The following is a 20,772-nucleotide window of genomic DNA, read 5'->3' on the forward strand; positions in this document are numbered from 1 at the left end:
GTATGGAAGTTAGAGAGGTTGTGGCAGTCATTGAATTTTTGTGGCCTTTGATGGTGAAGGTGGAGTCTTTGAACACAAATTGGTGAGTGGTCACTGATGAAGTCAGGTAATGTTTTAGAATGGTGATATAGATCTGGTTTGGATACTAGAATCCAGTCTATGATAGTACTGGAATTGTGGGCTTGTTAAAGTGTGTGGGGATTGAGATTAGTTGTGTAAAGCTGTGTACATTTATAGAAGAGCTGGGTATATTGGAAGTTACGGTTAGCCAATTGATATTGACATCTTCTACTAGAGTGGTCTCATTGGGTATGTTTTGGATGATCCAGGAGAGGATTTGTTAAAGTGTGGGAATACTTCACCAGGGGGTATATATATCACAACTATTGTTAGAGTTTTATGGTCATTAAGTTTAATGTTAGCAGGTAGGAGTTCTGCTTGGCAAAATGTAGGAGGAGGGTTTAATACAGGGGACAGGTTCAGGTAGTCAGAGTAAATTATGGCTACACCTCCACCTTTTTGTTTTGTTGGTCAAGACAAAATATGTTGTAGCCTGTGGGGAGAAATTCTTTGTATGAGATGTTGGGTTTGAGCCAAGTTTCTGTGAGTGTTATTATGTCAGGAGAGTACTGTGCCATCCAAACATGGAATTCACTTATTTTGTTGATCATGCTGCATATATTGAGTGAGTAAAATGTTAAATGTTTAGCTGGGGAGTATGGATGATGTGTTGCAGGTTGTGTGGTTAGGTTGGTAGTGGAGGAGTTGCTGGATAGTCCAGGGTTGGGGTGTATGTCACCAGAAAGTAGTAAGGTATAATAGGGTAGTGAAGACTTGGGGGTGAGAGGTGATAGAAGTGATGCTTATACTTGGTGCTGGGGTTATAAGTGATGTTGGAGGATATTTTAATCTTGTGGAGAATTGAATTAGTAGTAAGGAAAAGTAAGGGAGATAAAGTGAAAGAGTGGTGGATTTGGGTGTGCAAGGTATAATCAGTGGAAGTAGTTGGAAGGTGTAGAGGATTAATCAGTGTGTGATATGAGTAGAGATAGGTTAGGAGAAGTAGAACAGGTATGTAGAAAAGAGGAAGAAACATGTTGCGGTAGTAAGGGGTAAAAGTTTTGAGAAGATTTCAGAAAGAGGCAAGGAAGGCAGATATGAATACAAGGATAATGCAAGGTTGGTGGAATAGCTGAAGAGCTAAGGAGTGTATAAGATTTAGTAAGGAGATAGGGTCATAGGATAGATGATGGAAGAGGGATGAGAGTTCATGTAGCTAGAGGATAAGAGTGTCAATAAGTAGTCCCCTACCCAACCAGTGAATTGGTGAAAATAGTTGTGGTTTGAGGTGGTAGACAAGATAGAAAGAGAAGGATGTAATTTGACTATAGGGGTGTGTAGTTGAAGGAGAAGGAGTATGTCACAGAGGAGGGTAAAGTTTAGAATAGAGGGGGAGTGTAGATGTGGTGTAGGTTGGATGGAGGGAAAAAATAGAAATTTATAGGGTGAATTATGTGAGAGCAGTGAAGAGGAAATGCTAGTTAATAAGGGGCAAAATGACTGGAGTTTAAGAGATGGGAGGGAAAATTAGAAAGTGTAATAGGTTGAGTATGTGAGGAAGGGGAGTTGTTAGGGTGGGAAAGGGAAACAATTAGCTATAAATTCATTGATTTCAGGGGTGAGTGGGAAAGGGAGCAGAGTAGGGGAGTGAAGTGAGCCCAATCATAGCAAGGGCGAATGTAATGGGCAGAGCCATGAGCCAAGAATCACTAAGAAAAAAACAATCAGTGATTCTAAAAATCCAAGGCTTTCAAAGGTGAGTGCCACTGATGTTAGAGTAAATAGCATAAGGGAGTTTATAGTGGAAGTTTAGTAATTAAGGGAGACCTTGCAAATGATAGTGCAGAGACAAAGTATTGTTCTTGAATTCTAAGCACTGGATGTAAAATTGAGTACAGGGAGATGTAGCAACTAGGAAGAAGAAATTTAAATAGAAAGTTAGGCAATATAAGCTTAGATGGGGTGACTGAGGCAACCAAGATGACTGTACTACCCACAGCCTAGTTTAGAACTTGGAAGACAAGCTTAAATTTACACAGAAGGTGAGTAGTCAGAGATGTACATTGAGCATTCAGCTCAACTCAGCTAGTTCCACTATATGGTAAGTTGAGCATTCAGAGGAGTTGGTACCAGTCCTTGGGTCATTTCACACCAGTCCTTTGGTCTCTTTTGTGTATAGATGGCAGTAATGCAGCAAGGTGTTTTCGGATGCAGGGAGATTGCTAGTTCCACAACAGGGTAAATTGTCTAGAAATTGTTCTGGGCAATTTACTTCATTGTTGTTTGAGGAATACATAATTTAAAGTTTCTCTTTCCTATTTTCAGATGATAAAAAACAGACCAGTAATTGAGCTATGTGCACTGAGCAGATTGACAGGCTTGAGGAGCAGTGGCGGGAGAGAAGTATGCTGATTATTTTTTTCAGTTTTTATGGAATTAAATGCATCTCATTCTGTTTACAGGTTTGCATTTTTTACAGCAAAATGTATATTACCTAGAATGGAGAAATGCCCATCATGCATCAGTAAGGTGAGTGAAATTATCACATTATAGCTCCACTTACAATGATGGTTTAAATCAAAAAGTGTTGAACTATCATGAAGCATTAAGCCATTGTTTCAGTACACAGTCTTTGAATTGTACTCCATAACCTAAATAACATTTGCATTGCGTATCTGTCAAACATACTTTAAGGTAGATGGTTTGTGTAAATATTTTAGTGTTATGACTTATGCTTATAGTATATGGCTTGGCACAAGTATGTTGGCTGGGATTTCCAGTGATTGATTTGTTGTACATAACCTGCCTATTTACAGACTGAATGGATGTCTGCTTTGTTAGTGTTTGCAGATTACATAACATGCCTTTTAGTTTCATATTGGTATAGTTTTCTATTGGCATTCCATCTGCTTGCCATACTTTTGTTTTTTCTAATTAAAATGCAGTTATACCCTAAGTTTACTGACACTTGTGCAGATAAGATGTTTATTTGCAGCAGTTCATAATCAGCACATCCAGCAGTTTAACATGGGTATTGCATCTGCCTACAACACCTTTGGTGTTTCCGTTAAAAGACAGTAATAGGCTAGGTTTACTGACATGTGCAGAAAGACATTTCTCTGCAGCAGTTCATAATCAGCAAGTATCATCAAGATGTTTGCATTTTGCAGACTACTGATTGTTGCTAATTTTAGGTAGATAATGTAAGCAGTTGTTCACTTAATGTTAGTTCAATATATATTACATTTTTATATATCACAAGCTGTGATAAATGAACATACAACACATTTGTTACTGTTGTATTCACTATATTGATGTGTTTTTAGCCAATTATCATGCTGTCTGGCTCGGATGTTTGTTATATGGCTTGCCTATTGTCCACAGTAATGTTGTATCACTTCCTCCTCATTATAGTAATGACCCTTGGACAATGTTCATATAACTCATCATTACATGCAGACAGTACAATCTATAGATTTGAACATTCATACGTTTTTCCATCTCTAATGATCCAAGCAGGTTTCTAAGCCTATACAAGATTTCACAAAAGAATACTGATGTCCTATTTATGAGCAGGACATTGAAGGCCAAGCATTTATAAGGTTGTCCATAATGGATGTGTGTCAGTCCCTGTGTAAATTTTCATCATTTTCATATTAAGTTCTGCTATAATATTTATGGGGATAATCTGTGCGACAGACATTTGCTTTTTTTCTGTTTTGTTTGGCAATTAATTTTGACAGAGCATGGAACATGTGGCTGTTCTCCTATTAGACAACAATGACAAGCACATTCCAGGCCACTGCCAGAGTCTTCCAATTATGATGGTGATGAAGACGATTATGATGTTGAGGAAGCTGTGCTTACCCTGCCTGAGCCATCATACATGCAGCCTATAGGAGACCACACTAGTACCAGAATAGAGATGATTATCAGAAAGGGATCTGGAAGGTTGTGACCAATGTGTCTGAACACAGATAAGGGACATAATGGGGACATTCTTTTAGGATACAGCACGGCCTATGGTCAATTAATTCAGGGAGATAGCTTATGAGTTCATAGGTTCATAGGTTTACAGGTATTTACTAGGCTAATGATCATAAGGCCCTTTTTAAGACTAGCCATGCATCCCAAATCTCTGACTAGTTCTAGTACCCTTGATAAGTGTAAGCATGGGGTTGGGAGATGAAACATTTACAAGCAGTGGCCTGTGAGATGAAAGATTTACAGGCTGCCTGTGTCCATTGGAGACATAGGTGCCAAGCCAGGGATGAATTTCTTGTTTTCATCCAGTTGTCCAAGTTACACTTGAACTGGGTTAGGGAGGGACTCTGCTTCACTTTGGTGGGGAGCCTGTTTCAGAGATGGGGTAGTCTCTGGGATACATACCTGTCTCTCTAGCACATCCTATTTATATCAAATGTAAGGTTTATGTCTTTATAAAGGTAAATCTGGTGCAGTTTGTTTTGCAGACATGCAGGAGGGCCATCAGAGTGGGAGTCTTGACAACGCCCTGTGTGTCAGGTATAAGATCTCTCCTCAACAGTCAGACAGAGTACAGGGATAGGGTCTGCATAAGACATGTTGCTTACATCCTATTTTTTTAGTGAGCAACCTCTGTGGATGTTCCAGTTGTTGAATATGGCTGGTTAGGTACATACCAAAGGGATCATAATACTCAGTGATAGGTCTAATGAATGCCAATGCTTATATCAATGTAGTAAGTCATTCATGAGTCACAGCCCCATCAGTCTGGTACGTCCATTCCATAAATATTGGATGTTTGCTCCACTTCTGTTATGCTGCCGTCATGCTGATTGCCATATAATTGATTGGACTCTGTATTGCACTCCTGTGCTTATATGCTATTGTCGTGTGCCATTTACTTCTGTTTCAACGTGTGCATGACAAACATTAAGACACTGTACTTTCCTCACAGATTTAGCTGTCTATGCATTGTGGCAGTTAACCAGTAGCCTGTAAACATGTGTTTTACTGGGGCAAATGAAAGACAACATATGTTGTCCATAGTCCCTCACTAGCACTGTAATATGGCTTGAAATTGTGTATTGCCATATCATGTATGTGCAACAGAAGGCCATGCCATTCCCCATGTGTTCTGAATGACAGTTGACATTATGTCACACTGGCATGATATGGTGTTGTGTGGCATGGGTTGATGCCATGTGGGATCATATACAGGTATATAATGTCTATGTGCAGTCCTTCTTTTCTTACTGCATCAAACATCTGTGTAGCATTAATCTACACACAATGTTACAGATAATTTATTCTTTAACAGTATATTACACCATGTTTGCTGTATCTAAAATTTCCACATCCATTACTTATTCACACAAGTTCATACCTTCCACACATAGTTGTACATATTAACTGATTGTACATGTGTGTACAAATAGTCGGATCCATACTGACAATAATTATACCATTGATATATGAGCATTCACGGACTCACTGCTGATGTGATGTAATGATACAGTAGTGTTCTCTGCTCAGTAATGAGCAGGATGGGTGTCATACACCTGTGTTTGCTTATCTGACATTTGCATGACAGTATATGCATATGTGCATGAAATTCTTCACTTGCTTACCTATGCACATTGATATTACATGATAGCACATGTGTGTATGTGTGCTTCATACATGGCCAGTTCTGTGAACATAAGCATTAATTCTACTCATGTGACATCCACTTTCCATTTGGTTAAATGTATTTTGGTTTGGTTTCTACATAACACCAAGTGCTGTACACATGCATTTGCAATGTGTCAACTTACCTCGTCCTGCTTTTCCTGATGCGAGCCCAGATTGTCCACCTCCCTTGCACCTTCATGTTTCCCTATTATATTTTGCAGATATGTATACCTTTGTTGCAACCATTGACCACTGCCATGTATTAGTTTGACATGGTGAACACGTGCCAAATATATGACCATTTTATCATGGGGGACATCTGCACACAAGTCACTGGCTACTGCTTGCAATATGTCCTTGTTCTCATTATACTTGTGTGTTAAGCAGTGCACTTTATTGACATCCATGTGCACAACCTGTAGTGTTATATTTTTGAAAATATTCTTACATGTCATTGGTGTGTGTATGTGTACTGGCCTTGATTTCATGTACATTCCACTTAGGACACTGACAGTCATACATATACATCTACACCTGTGTGTTGTCTTTGACTTGGCATATGTGTGTTACATATATGCATTCCATTACACATTTGTTTGGGTTGTGGTAGCATTGTCGCCTCACAGTAAGACGCTGTCCAGTTTGATTCTCAGCTAGACCGTCTTCTGCGTGGAGACATGCATGAATGGGCGTACCTTCGTTGAAGGTTGTGCTTCAGGCCTGGCAAGCCGGTATGTAAAAATCAACTGCCAATCATTAGCGGACTGGAGTTCCGCTGTGGTGACCCCTAACAGGGAAAAGCCAAAAGACACAAACAAACAAACATCTACATGTGTATGTGGCAGCCATTTTGTTGTTTTTTCTGCAATCCTTCTGATTCATACTGTGATTGGTTGTTTGCCTTTCACATACATGGTTGTAGGTTCTGCTCTTTCCTCTGCTGGAGATATCTAGCATTGTTAGACCTGCATTTTCTCATTTGTGATGTTGCTTGGCTTACACATGGAATACTTAGATATGTGTTTATCCAATTTGTACTGTAATCTTAATGTATTACCCTCTAACACACATCTATCATTGTTCATACATGTCCAAGTATGACTGACACACAGTCTGCAACATGTCATAATGTGATAGTGCATAAGTAGATATGTTTTTCTGCATTTCTGGTATGCATCTCCACTTTGTTTGACAACTTTCCATTGTGCATGTTGGGCAGTGTGCTATCTGTATAACTTACCTGTCATTGCTGTTGTTTTAATAACCTTTGTCTGTCTTGTGTTGTTAAATTTGTTCTATAGGTATACCTGCTATGATGTTCTTCTCCATCTCTTTCCCTATGTTTACCTTTCCTTCTAGTCTTAAAAAAAAGAAAATGGGGTCTATTCCCACCTCCCCTCAGAAAATGCCCATGCCCCTCAGGCTTTCCCTCAGATTTTTCTATTCTAGCATCGCTCTTGTGTATCCTTCTTCTTCAGTCATACCCCACATCTTCTTTTCTATCTGGGTGTGTGCATTACTTGTGTTCCCCACACAAAACCTGAACCCATTGTTAGCAAATGTTAGCTGTGCTAAAGTGGCCTTGGTTTACCTTAGCCTGTATTCATTGTTTTATTAGAAATGGTATGGTTTCTGTCGTAACCCATAACTGCAAGCAGGCATATTTTATGAGTACATATCACATGGAGATATTAGTAATTGTCTGTGAGCTTACTGTAAAGATTGCTGCAATATATATGACAAATGGCACTGGAGCTTTTGAAGCAAGTATTTTTGTTAGTGAATGAATTATGGAAATATCGATAACTGTCTGTAACGTTTCTGGGCAATTTTCTGGAAATGTGTATTACAAATGCCATGCGGATTACATTGTGATAGTTTGCATTTTTTGTTTTTTTGCATCATAACAGAATCAGTTAAATTCCATAGTTGTCCTTAACCTTACTAGACAGATTTTATAAATATATATATATATATATATATATATATATATATTTTATTTTTATTTTATTTTATATTTGTTGACCGGGCTAGACGAACTGGATATATTTCCATTTTCAGTAGAGGCCCGGGGAAATAAGCTCCAAGACATAAACAAGAAAACAACAACAACAGTGATATATACAATGCATATTACAGGTTAACACAGACATTTTTAGTGAGTGCAAAAATCATAATCAGTGCAAAATGCAGGTGCAATATAACATACAGTTAAAATGCATAATAAAGAAATAAAAGAAGACAGGGTATTGTATAGTACTATAAATAAAGAGAGTCCACTCTAAAATAAGTATAATATATATATATATATATATATATATATATATATATATATATATATATATATATATATATATATATATATATATATATGGGTCTAGGACACATGCTCGACTAGCATCTGTCCGAATCACAAAACATAACATCAAAAAGCGCTTCCATGTATGTGTAGTTAAAAAAAAAATCTATGTTTCTGCAGGGGCCCCTGCACCACCCCCACTTTATTATTGTCACTCCGAGATTGCAGTACAGTGAGGAAAAGGATCCCATATATATAAAGATATATATATATATATATATATATATATATATATATGTGTGTGTGTGTGTGTGTGTGTGTGTGTGTGTGTGTATGCATATATATGTATATAGATATATATATATATATATATATATATATATATATATATATATATATATATGTATATATATATATATATATATATATATATATATATATATATATATATATATGTATATATATATATGATAAACTGTCCATAACTTTATAAACATACAACGGGCTTTATCACCCATTTCTCATTACTTGCAGATTTGTTTAGTGCACCATTGCTACTGAGATACTACATTGTGCACTGAACTATTCTGAGTTTCTTGTGGTACATTTACATATTACAACATTATCCACAAGTTTAGCACTGGTATTACTGTAATGTGCTGAAATCCATGAAATCCCAGAATGTTCAACTCTATCATTGTCATTCAGGAAGTAAGTATAATGTAGCATGTTTTTGCTTAATAGAATAAAAAAAATGTGACTCTTCCACTCAAATGTTATTAGGAGTGGCAGCCTGCTACACTGCAGATAGTTGCGAAAGCGCATGTTACGGTGTTATTTCAGATAGGTAGACTGATGGCTTAATGGTCAAGAGCACTGATTCATGCTCAAATGTGGTATAATCTGTCCAGTCATTGTCAGTCAAACATTACATAGCTCATTCAAATCTTGCCTTCTTTTAAATCTTCTTCCTCCTCTGCATGTATTTTTCCCACAATTCCCATTTTCCTATGTAATTTGCTCCTGTCCTTTTCTAATGATCCCAATTCCAGTTGTTTTATCTCGGTTGCTATATTCACTACTTCTAGTATAACTGCTTTAGATACTAATTTCCATTTTCTAGTAATTGCTTTTTTTTTGGCAGCCACCACAATTATACTCAGCAAAGCATTACTATGTCTAGGCATTTTCCGATTCTGTATCATAGCTAAAAAAATAATTTCCTTAGTTAAACAAATTTGCTCACCCACTGTCTCTGATAGCATAGTCTGCAGGGAATCTTTAAATTCTGCCAACTCATTACACTAGGAGAAAATGTGTTCCCAATTGACGCTTTCTTCCCCATCACACCTCCAACATTGGCTGTCTACCTGAGGAAAATTTCTTTGGAGTCTGCTTGGGATACAAAAATACCTATGTAAACACTCAAGCAAAGATCCTAAATCTTCTAGACTGTGTTGCATATTTGGGAGATGTACATATATCCCCACATTGCTTCTTTGTGAATTGCTTTTCCAATGCTTTCTAACCTCCTCTGAATGAGTCTTATAGTTATCATGCAGTATTTTGTATGTTCTGCTAATTATTCCTTTTTTAGCAGGTGCTTCTGTTCTAGATTCATCTAAACACTCTTCCAGTGCCGGTCTTTCCTTAGGACCCCCCATTTCTTTCTTTTTCCTATACTCTGATATCAGTCCTTGATAGGGTAGGCAATCTCTAGCCTGCAGTCCAAATTAATTTTTGGCCTCTTCCCATTCTATTACCTTTCCCTTTCTAATTATTAGCTCCCAACACCTTGCTTCTTTTGCCACTTTTCTCCAATAAATTCCAAGCCCCTCTTGTCTATTGTCTGTATCTCTGATTGCAGTCATCCCTATTGGCAGAATCTTTTTCCATTCCCGTGTTGGCTTAGTTCTTAGAATACTTTCTGCTGCTTTATGAATATAATATTCTGTATGGTTATTGTTAGGCTCCTTAAGGATATGCATCCAAAATCCCAGTCTCTCCTAGGGTACAGAAGCTATTTTGATAAAAATCACTGAAGATGTTCTCTGCATCTGCTGTAGGAACCCAGTAGGAATCCTCCCAACACACCTCTGCAACCCTTCTGACATGGTTTATCATTCAGTGTTCTTAGAAGACATATGCTAACATCACTCAGTCTGAAAGATCTGTTAGAGCAAAATGACCACACAGTGTCCAAAAGCAAACCAAAGACAACTGAGGAACTGCAAGGACTAATGCAGGGCCCATTGATCTTCAATAGACACATAAGGATTAATGTGTATTCACCATGGGAAGTAAGATCCAACCCACTGTGCAGCTGGTGATGCCATTTTCATTTCCACTATTGTGCAACAAATCAGTATTCTGCTTCTTGCTGACCTCATAAAAGACGATACCTGGTTACACACCAGCACACTCATACCTGGTGATCAAATAGAAAAGGAGATGATGGCCAGATATTTCTATCTTTTGTCAAAAATGTCATGGCTATTTCCATGCTAAATGAATAATAATGAAATATTCTTTGCATAAACAACTCCCCCACAAGTCTTCAAAGGCTATTATTTTCCTTATTGCAAAAGTATGTTCTTTTAATTCATTGCAGCCTTGTTAAGCTAATGCTTCTGGACAGTATTTTAAGAGGTTTGCATCTATATAATTACAAGGGAATTTAAGTGGCCAAGAAGACTTTTTTTCTCAAGTGACTATATCTACTAAGAAATTTAAAGAGATAAACACATTTGTCTACAGTCATGAACATTTTTCTTATTTAATATTTGACCATAGGTTCATAGATTAAAACTATAGCCAATTATCTCTTGTGAGATTCAATCCCTGCACCTTGTGTTTGTAAGGCAAACACCTTAACCACTGGGCCACCCTCCCAACAAAGATGAAAGGAAACACAGGTCTGATGACCATAGCATGCTTAAGCATCATGCAAAGTAATGGCATATGCTATGATGTCCTGATATTGATATGTGACTTCATCCAATCAATGCAGCTTTTTTTCCCATAGAAACAAGCTTTTATTTATTCAATGTTTATTATTTAAAGGTGACTCGACTTGATATTCCTACACAAGTGCTCAGGAACATGCTAAACAGAATTCATGAATCAGTAGAAAGCATAATGTAAGGTCTCATGATGTTCTGTATTGGGCTAACACTTTTGAAAAAAAATAGAGCAGATGGTAGACACTTGTGAAATGTGTTGCATATCCAGAAATAAATAAATGCATAAATAAATAAAAACACAATCAAAAAGTAAAGATAAAGAATTTCATGATATTCAATTTTAACATAACATAATAGACAACAATCTAACATTTGATTTACATATCCAATCCAACATCTCAAAAACCCACAAAAAAACTTGGGCTACTCTACAGGCATAATAAATTCCTCTTCCCATTAACTAAACAAGCCTTAGCCTTATCCCATCTACTTCCCTCTCTAACCTACAGTGCTCCATTATTAACTAATCTGCAGTCCTCCCTGAAACTAAAATTATAATCTTGTACACCAGCACACTCATACGTGGTTACGCACCAGCACACTCATACCTGGTTATGCACCAGCGCACTTATACCTGGTTACACACCAGCACACTCATAAATACACACCAGCACACTCATACCTGGTTACACACCAGCACACGTATACCTGGTTACACATCAGCACACTCATAACTACACACCACCACACTCATACATGGTTACGCACCAGCACACTCATACCTGGTTGCGCACCAGCACACTCATACCCGGTTATACACAAGCACACTCATACCTGGTTATGCACTAGACCAGCACACTCATACTTAGTGTCTCAGACCTAGGGTAGTTCTGTATGCTGGAAGAAGACTACCACAGAACACTTCCTGCCTCCTCACACAAACAACAGGGGAAGAGTCCACTTCTGAGGTAGTCTAGCCATTCAAGTACTTCAGCCATGGTCCTTGATCTGGGTATTCCTGTAAGACACCCAGGACATTGCTTCCATAATGAATAAGTATCCAGGCTTGATGTACAAGATAAAGTAATACCCGAGTGGTGCAAACAAATGTAATTGGCTAAATGTCTTTTGCTGCCTCACTAACTACATAGGAAAGTGATCATCCCTGCCAAGCATACCATAACTATACATTTTCAAGTCTGTATACATCAAGATAGGAAGACCTACATAGATCCAAGGGAAGACAACTCAGAGAACGTACTAAGCATGCAATCAGTTGTGAAGGACTTGGCAAGGTTGATAGCCAACCTAACTTTTGACCACCACGTTGCTTCTGTTGTACATAAATAAGGGTATTTCATCCAAGAACAAGGCGGTCATAACATCCCTGTACTCCTCCCTTATCAGACCCATTATCAAGTACAATGCCCCCTTCAGCATGTACCTTGCCAAGCACATGCAGCAGTTGGAGAGACCACAGAGGTTTCTGACCAAGAAAATCCAGGGTCTCAAGCACCTATCCTATACAGATAGATTGAAAGCCCTGTCCATCTACTCATTCTCATACAGCTGCTCAGAGGTGACCTGTGTCTGGCACATAAGGCCATTTCAGACCCAGCCTTGATGGAGTTGCTGCATATCTGTAAGACAAACTCCACTCGTGCAACCTACACACAAGGCCTTAACCTGGTCTGTGACATTAATAGAACTTGTTGGCAGGATAGATTTGTGTCTCAAAGACTCCCCCATCTGTGGAATAGATCCAATCTCCAGGTCAAGCAGAGTACCTCTCTATCCCTCTTCAAGAGGAACATGGACAACTGAATGGGAAACAGAAAATGTAGCCCTGGGATCCCACCTGTGCCCCTGCTGGACAGGGGAAACAGGTGCTGACTTTGAGCGAACATGGATGAAATTCTTGGCTAGGCTTATAAGGGCCTCCAGGCCAACATCCTAGTATCATCCTATGAACCTATGGCAGAGCCTATACTCATACTGAGGAGTAAAAAAAACTGAACTCTTTATCTCTAACCACCAGAACTATTTCTAACCTACCCACCTTTACATGCTCCCTAAAAGAATACTTTACAAAATCTTGGACCAGCTCCTGTGCCAATCCTGGCTGAACTTACTCACTGTACTTGATCACCCCCTTCAACCTAAATCACACTTCACAACCCTCTCCAGCCTCCTACTCCACTCCTTTCTTTTGTTTTATTGCTGAATTTGCTTCTAACTGTCGTACTTCAACCCATCACTGTATAGCCTTAAAAAATCTCCAACGGGTCGAATTCCCACAATACCTACTACACGTTCAGTTAACTACCTCTCACAGACTAATTTACAAAGCAGAAGACTGCCCTGTTCTCAGGGCCTGATTTTCTCTTATTCCCCGCTAGGTCATTACATTCAGAAAATCAATACTTACTACAAGTTTACAAACCTAACCTACTTGCATGTAAGTTCCATACTCCTGGACTATCGCCAGATTTTGGAACAATCTCCCCTCCTCTGTCCATTCTGAATAACATCCCATCAAATTCAAAACTGTCCTCCACAAGCACCTTCTCTCCAACTGGATCTGCAACTGCTCCGCCATGTCTAATGCGATCACTTAACTCTCTCTCCCCCAGACTCAGACCCAGTATTGCCCTTCTTAACTATCTAACCAGCTAAACCAAACTTTTCCTCCATTTGTATGGTCCTTGATACCCTATCAACCATTACTAATTCTTTTATACTTCACTTTAAGCATACCAACTACTAACTATAATGTCATGTGACTTCTGTCTACTTGTATTTTCTCTGCTTTCTTATCTTCCCTCTATACTTAATATCTGATATCGAATCTACAGCTGCTTCACACTCAAACTGATGGACCTTGCTTGATTTTCCTAATATTTTACTATTGTTTGAACTTGCTTATTTTTGCATTGTTTGGATTTGCTTACTTATTGTCTTTTTGTTTGATTTTATTCCTAAATTTTGTATTGTAGTGAGTTCAATCATTTTATTGTCAAATTTTGCATTGTAGTGATTCTTGCAAATATTGTAATTACCTTGTTCTAGCTACCTTTGTACTGTAATTGCCTTGTTGCTTTGTGCATTGGAGATTTTCTCTCCTGGCCTCCACTGAAAATGGGCTCTGTTCAGCCCAGTGGACTTTCCCGGTAAACAAATCTCAATAAATAAATAAATTAATTAATTAACTTGGATGAAAGTGATAGTTGACATATTTCAGTAAATAGATGCAGATTTTTCTCTTTATAGATTACTTCTCATTATTTCTGAGGTTTTTATTCTTGCATAACAAGAACAGTTAATGTTTTTCTATTTTGGTGAAATAACATATTCCTACTTAATGTTTAAGGCATTACTGGAGATGGGAAACATGGTTAGTAAGTCAGGAACGATTATCCTGTTAAGAGTAGGAATGCCTATCTAATTAATTACAAAAAAGTAACATACACGGTTTTCACCACACTTATATAAACCAGAACCAAAGTGTTGTTGACTTTAACCGATAACCCCTATATGTAATGCCATTGTTCCCTGAAAAGAATAATTAAGACTTTATCTTTAACATGTTTTGTGAGAGTTGGGAAGTCCTGGCTATTTTTATCCACATAAGACTGTGTTCAAATCAGTATCACATAAATTTGCAGACCTTAGATGTATATATATAAACCATCACCTCAGCATTTCAGATAGAAAAATCTAAGAGAGGTGAGGGCATAGCTTTACTATTCAAAAACAGCCTTACAGTTGAAATTATAGATCACACCCCTCCAACTTTCAGTAATGCAGAGATACTGATCACCAGAATAAAAATCAAGTCAAAGAAAAGCTTAAATATTTTGGGATCCTATGTTCCCCCAGTAATAATATCAACATACTAGAATCCATCCTACAATGGACCGCAAAACCCCCCAGGAGACTATCATACTTGGTGACTTCAATGTCAACTGGTCCTCCTGTAACTCACTGCTCCCTACTGACTATATTAACCTCCACAGCTTCACTCAAATAATCCATACTACAACTAAGACAGACAAAGCATAAAAAAAGGAGTCCATCATTGACTGGATCCTTACTGATCAGCCTGCATTATCTTATCACTCTGGTAGTATCCCTAACTCTCTTAGTGACTGCCTCCCAACATTTGTTCTCCAACATCAAGTAAACCCAATAAAAACTTCCTCTTTCCAACAAATTTGATATACAAAAAACTTCAAACCTCAAAACTTTGTGTCCACATTCAAATCTGTAATCCACTGAAATTCCTCCTGTAGGAGACAGTGCAGTAGAATATTTTAACACTACCTTCCTAAACATCCTAAACAACATAGCCCCCACTAGAAAAGTAAGAATAAAGTCCAGCTATGCCCCTTGGCTTACCAAAGAAGCAAGAGCAATTCTAAAAGAAAGAGATAACACCTGGAAAACTTGGGTCCATAATAAAACCGCATCAAATCAACAGAAATACATTGAACTAAGAAATAAATCTAAAAAGTAAATCAGACTTGATACAAAAATCTCTGTACTGATGTACAGTCTAAGCACAAAAACAACCCGCAAAATATCTGATCTGCAATTAACAAAACTCTGCAATCAGGCAAAACTAGCACACCCTCCCCAATCTACCAGTAACTCCACTAACAATATTGCCACCCAGTTTAACAAATATTCACTAAATCCATAACTGCCCTCACTAGCAATAACTGCCCAACACCATCACCAAATCTCTCTTCCTTAGCACATAAAAACAACCACTTTTCCCTACAACCACACTAAACTAGTACTATATATAAATATCTTAATAAACTTAAACCCATAACCCTTGCAGTAGACAGACTGCCTGCTGAATACCTTAAAATAGTAGCCGAGGCCATATCATACCCAGTCTCTTTACTAATCAATCACTCAATTTCTGAGCAACATATCCCTGCTGTTTGGAAAATGTCACATATAATACCTTTACACAAAGGCAGAAACTCAACTGAACTATCAAATTACTGGCCCATTTCCACCCTATCACATTTATCCAAAATTTTCAGAAAGTGTATACATACATAAGTCCTAAACCTTCCCTTATCCAACAAGCTTCCAGCGAACACCCATCTTGGATTCTGCCCTAATCACAGCATTACAACCACCTTTATTAGCTTCCCTCATACTATTAATCAATACTGGAATGAAGGCAACCTTGTATGTTTTATCTTTCTAGACCTCCTAAAGCTTTTGATACTCTCTCATAATAAACTCGTAACTGTACTATCTGAACTTAGTCTACACTACTCCACTCTGCATGGTTTCAGAACGACTTATCAGATCGCAGACAAGCTGTAAAAATGGCAAAATAACCTATCTCCTCTTCTACCTATTACTTTAGGTGTTCTATAAGGGTCTATTCTCGGTCCCCTTCTCTTCAATTTATTCACCAGCTACCTTCATACTGCCACCCTACATGCAACATTGGTCCAATATGCAGACAATTCATCCCTAATCTGTTCTGTCCCAACCCTCCAAGAACTTCAAAAAATAACACAAGAATCTTTACTGGAGTTGAATCATGGCTGTCAGATGCACAACTAATACTCATCCCAAACAAAATTAAGCTGATGCTTTTTCATCCCACAAAAGCCACAGATCTGATCCCTTCATTCAAAACAATTTCAAGCAACAAAACCCCTATCACACCAGTCCCCCAGACCAAACGTCTAAGTGTGATAATAGATCATAACATGAAGTTCAACTGACATATTGCTCAAACAATAAAAAAGTTCACATAAAACTTGGAACTCAATACAGATACAAGAAATAACTTTCCAATAATATTAAAACCATTATTGCAAGAACCCACCTAGTCTCCACACTTCTCTATGCATCCCCATATTCATTAATCTGAAGAACTCTAACTTAGCCAAAATAACCACCTGTTATAACCAAATAGCAAAGTTTACAACTGATTCAGCCTTTAGGTCTCATTACTGAAGGCCCTAAAAAATTATATTGGCTAGAACTACCCAACCTGATTACCCTTAACCAACTTACTATGCCCCATCAAATATTTTACCAACCTGAAATAAAATACCTCTACAAGGCCTATTAAATCAATACTCAAGTAAATGCCTGCTACGATCCAGTAAGACAACACTAATGGATGCAACCAGAAGTAAAAATAGCTCAGGTCACTTTCTATAGTCCAACTACATTGCAAAAATCTGTAACGCGATACCTCTTAACATAAGAACTACAGCCAAAAAAGCCACCTTCAGAAACCTTCTCAAAACCCATTTAGCTAGCTCATGGATATGCACCTGTTCCTAATGGGGCTAAACTACTTATACAATATATGCAGACATTTTTGCAATGTATGTGTCCTTTCACAGAAAGGCAGATCTAGGATGTTATTTACATAAGGCTAACACTACCAGTTGTGTCCAATAATAGTGTCTTTTTTCACTATGGTATGTACACTGTCTTATTATATTTCACTACCCCTAAAATCAAATCCTGCTGTATGTGCACTATCGTATTATATTTCACTACCCTAAAAACAAATCCTGTAATTGTATATGACATCAACTTTATATTGTCATAAATGAACCACCTTCCATATTCATTTACCTTGTTTGAAAACTAAGCTATGCTACTCAAGATGAACAAATACAGGTCTGACTCAGCTTTTTTTTTTTTCTATTTTTTTATTTTTTTATCAAAGTGTTATCACTGTCACTTGTCATTTAGAATGTATCTTAAGTCCACTATATAATGTGCTATATATATTACTATATATAATTACCAAATAATGTATCCACTGCTGATTGTGTATGCCAACTATTTCATAATATATTAAGATGATCTTTCTATTGTACACCTACTGTAACACATTCTTCCTATTTAAATAATCTTGTATGGTTAATAATGAAGCTTTTCTCCCTGAGTCTCCACTGAAATGGGCAGCCTGCACAGACAGACTTTCCCAGTAGATAATTATAAAATAAAATAAAATAAATAAACAAAACATATACTGGACAGTACAATGTCAGTGAGGCCATAAAATACAGTGCCTGCAGTGAAAGGGCCAGACTTTAAGTCATCAACAATAAATTAAAAAGCAATTTCTAAAACCTGAATTACTGAGGTAAAACACATCTGTTTATCGCGAAAGAGACTGCCTCTTAATTTTTATTGTCATTGCCTGAAAGACTTGCCCTGAAGTTTGTTATTGGCCTGAAAATTGCTAACATCACTCCTGAACATTGTACTAGTCTATAATAACTCTTACAACTTTATGGACTATTATGCTATTCAATCAGAATTACTGCCTCTTAATCCAGTAAAGACATAACCTTAATGATACCTGAACTGGTTTCTGTGCATGGCCATCTGCTTTGCCTTTTATAAATAACTCCTTTACCATATCCTATTCCTAACCAAAGAGTTATTAGTATTCAAACTTCTTTTTATTTTGATCTATCTCTAAAAATGTTTGGCATTTATTGAGATAAACTTCTACATCTTTGCCCTCTACAGTTTGATTGAAAGACATATTTCAAGCTGGGCAACTTTTTTTTTTTAACCAAAACATGTTTTATGTTCTACATTGGTGCTCTAGAACCTCCATTCCATACACCAAAAGCATCCATGCCATTATCCTTCCCCTATCTTTATTGCTCCATAGCCTTCAAAACAGAACAGTACTCTGCATTTATTAAAGCTGTATCAGTTTCAAGTGTACGGTGGTGGTACCGCGGTAGCATTGTCGCCAAACAGTAAGACGCTGTTCGGTTAGACTCTCAGTTAGAGCGTCTTCTGTGTGGAGACATGCGTGAATGGGCATACCTTTGTTGAAGGGTGTGCATCAGAGCTGTTAACTCGGTACGTCAAAATCAACTGCCAATCATTAGCGGACCGAAGTTCCGCTGGCGACCCCTAATCGGGAAAAGCCGAAAGACACAACAGCAACCAAATAATCGCATGTCAGTTTAATTTATAAACCAATTTTATTTTAGCAAACAAAAGAGGTTACCTTCCAGTTCTGGAGCTGTAACTGGGTAACACAAGTTGGAAAATGCTTGCAAACTATCATCCTACCACAGCTCTCAACCTTCCATCAGCAAAATGAGGAACACTCGCCTTCATAATGTAGAACAAATGGGCAAAATGTGGAACACATGCTAATGGCTTACTAACAACTTCAACTAGGAAGGTCATAGAATGGTTAAAATATGCTGGTTTTACTTATAAAGAAGATCCTTTAATGAATTAATAAGATTAATTTCTATTTACCATGGATTTCACTTAAACAAATTCCTAACACTGAATGTGTGACAGACTCTTTCAATGTGGAACTTTGAGAAACTTCGAAGAACATGAACTTTTTAAGACCCCAAATGAGGTACGTTCCTCATAATGAGGTACACTTGAGAGGTATGCATCCTACTGCATTTTAAACGTCATCTGTAAAAGAAAAGAAAAGCTGCAAAATATCCAATTATTATGCTTGTAAAGTACAAGCAATGCCAGCATTCTGTATGCTGTTCCAAACTATACATATGTAGATACATGCATTGATACATTTCTGACATTATACTAACGTTGAACGTGATTCATTCAACCACAAAATATGTTTATCTCCAAATTCAAGAAACAGGAAACAATACCTAGAGCAGATTAATAAACATATGAAGCAGAAAGCAATCCTGTGGATTATTACTGATACAAGTTAATTGATGATGACTCTGAGCAAAATATTCTAAAAGTAATAATGATTTTCAAGGACTTCCTAAACCACGGGAAAAAGAATCCATAAATGAAGGGATTACAAGCAGAATTAAAATATGCAATCCAGAAAAGGATTTCAGATAGAAGTGGTGGAATACTGAAGTTTATTAATGGATCTATCATTGTGTTTATCAAAAATGGGAACCAGCAAAGGAAATAAACGCCGATTGTTATCCCAAGGGTTTTTGTAGCCTTCTTTTCCCTTTTTGATGCTTTCTTCAAAGGTACAGATATGTGTGCATGCCTTGCATTGTCTATAATCCTCACTTGTCTTTGTGCAACACAATATATCTTCAAGTACAGAGCTATCATTAGAAAGCATGGGATAAGAAACAAAGGGAGATTTATCCACCCCCATATTTTAATATACACAAGTTGACAGCTCCCCAAGCAGTATGATTCTGTTTTGACAGTCTTTATTGTTTCCTCAAGTAGATTTGAATACAGCCATGGAATTGTGTAACTCAGAGAAACAGTCCACCCAGTACCTATGTAAATCAATACTACAGAAACTTTATTTCTAGATGTATAAAGCAGTGGCTTACAAACTGCATTATAACGATCAACTGCAATGAAGCATAAGTGAAAAATTGAGACCAAGCACAAAGATGAATCCAAACAAGTATGTAGTCTACAGAAGTCATCACCAAAGTACCAGCAGGTTTCAACTGATCTTACAATACTAAATGGCATTATTACAAACCCAATGAGGAAATCAGTTATAGCAAGAGATAAAACCAGAAAATTGGTTGGAGAATGGAGTACTTTGAAGTGAGCCACTGACACTATTACCAGTAGGTTCCCCAGTACAGTAACCAGCATCCCTAAGCAGAAAGCAAAATATATGGCCACATATGAACTGTTGGATCGCACAATCTTTTTACAAGAGTTAGTCACATTCTTATAACAAAAATGAGTATCTTCAGTGAATTGTAGAAGAGTAGAGTTCATAAGCTGATGATCCATGAGTTCCTTCTATTTGCTGTAGACAGCTTGATATTTCCT

The 20,772-nt window shown here is 37.5% G+C and overlaps 1 protein-coding gene across 1 annotated transcript; it reads right to left on the reverse strand.

Moving 5' to 3' along the window:
- Positions 1-19,695: 19,695 nt before the first annotated feature.
- On the reverse strand, positions 19,696-20,718 carry LOC122808116 (trace amine-associated receptor 5-like). Its single transcript, XM_044079085.1, has one exon. It carries the CDS (start codon positions 20,716-20,718, stop codon positions 19,696-19,698), a length of 1,023 nt encoding a protein of 340 aa, XP_043935020.1.
- Between the last annotated feature and the right edge of the window lie 54 nt (positions 20,719-20,772).

Source organism: Protopterus annectens, chromosome 8.part0 (genome assembly GCF_019279795.1).
Source record: "Protopterus annectens isolate FY-2018-M chromosome 8.part0, PAN1.0, whole genome shotgun sequence".
NCBI lineage: Eukaryota > Metazoa > Chordata > Ceratodontiformes > Protopteridae > Protopterus > Protopterus annectens.

Bases quoted from the DNA above. Each gene is read 5' to 3' on its own strand.
- LOC122808116 (XM_044079085.1), bottom strand. From the start codon at position 20,718: ATGAACTCTACTCTTCTACAATTCACTGAAGATACTCATTTTTGTTAT.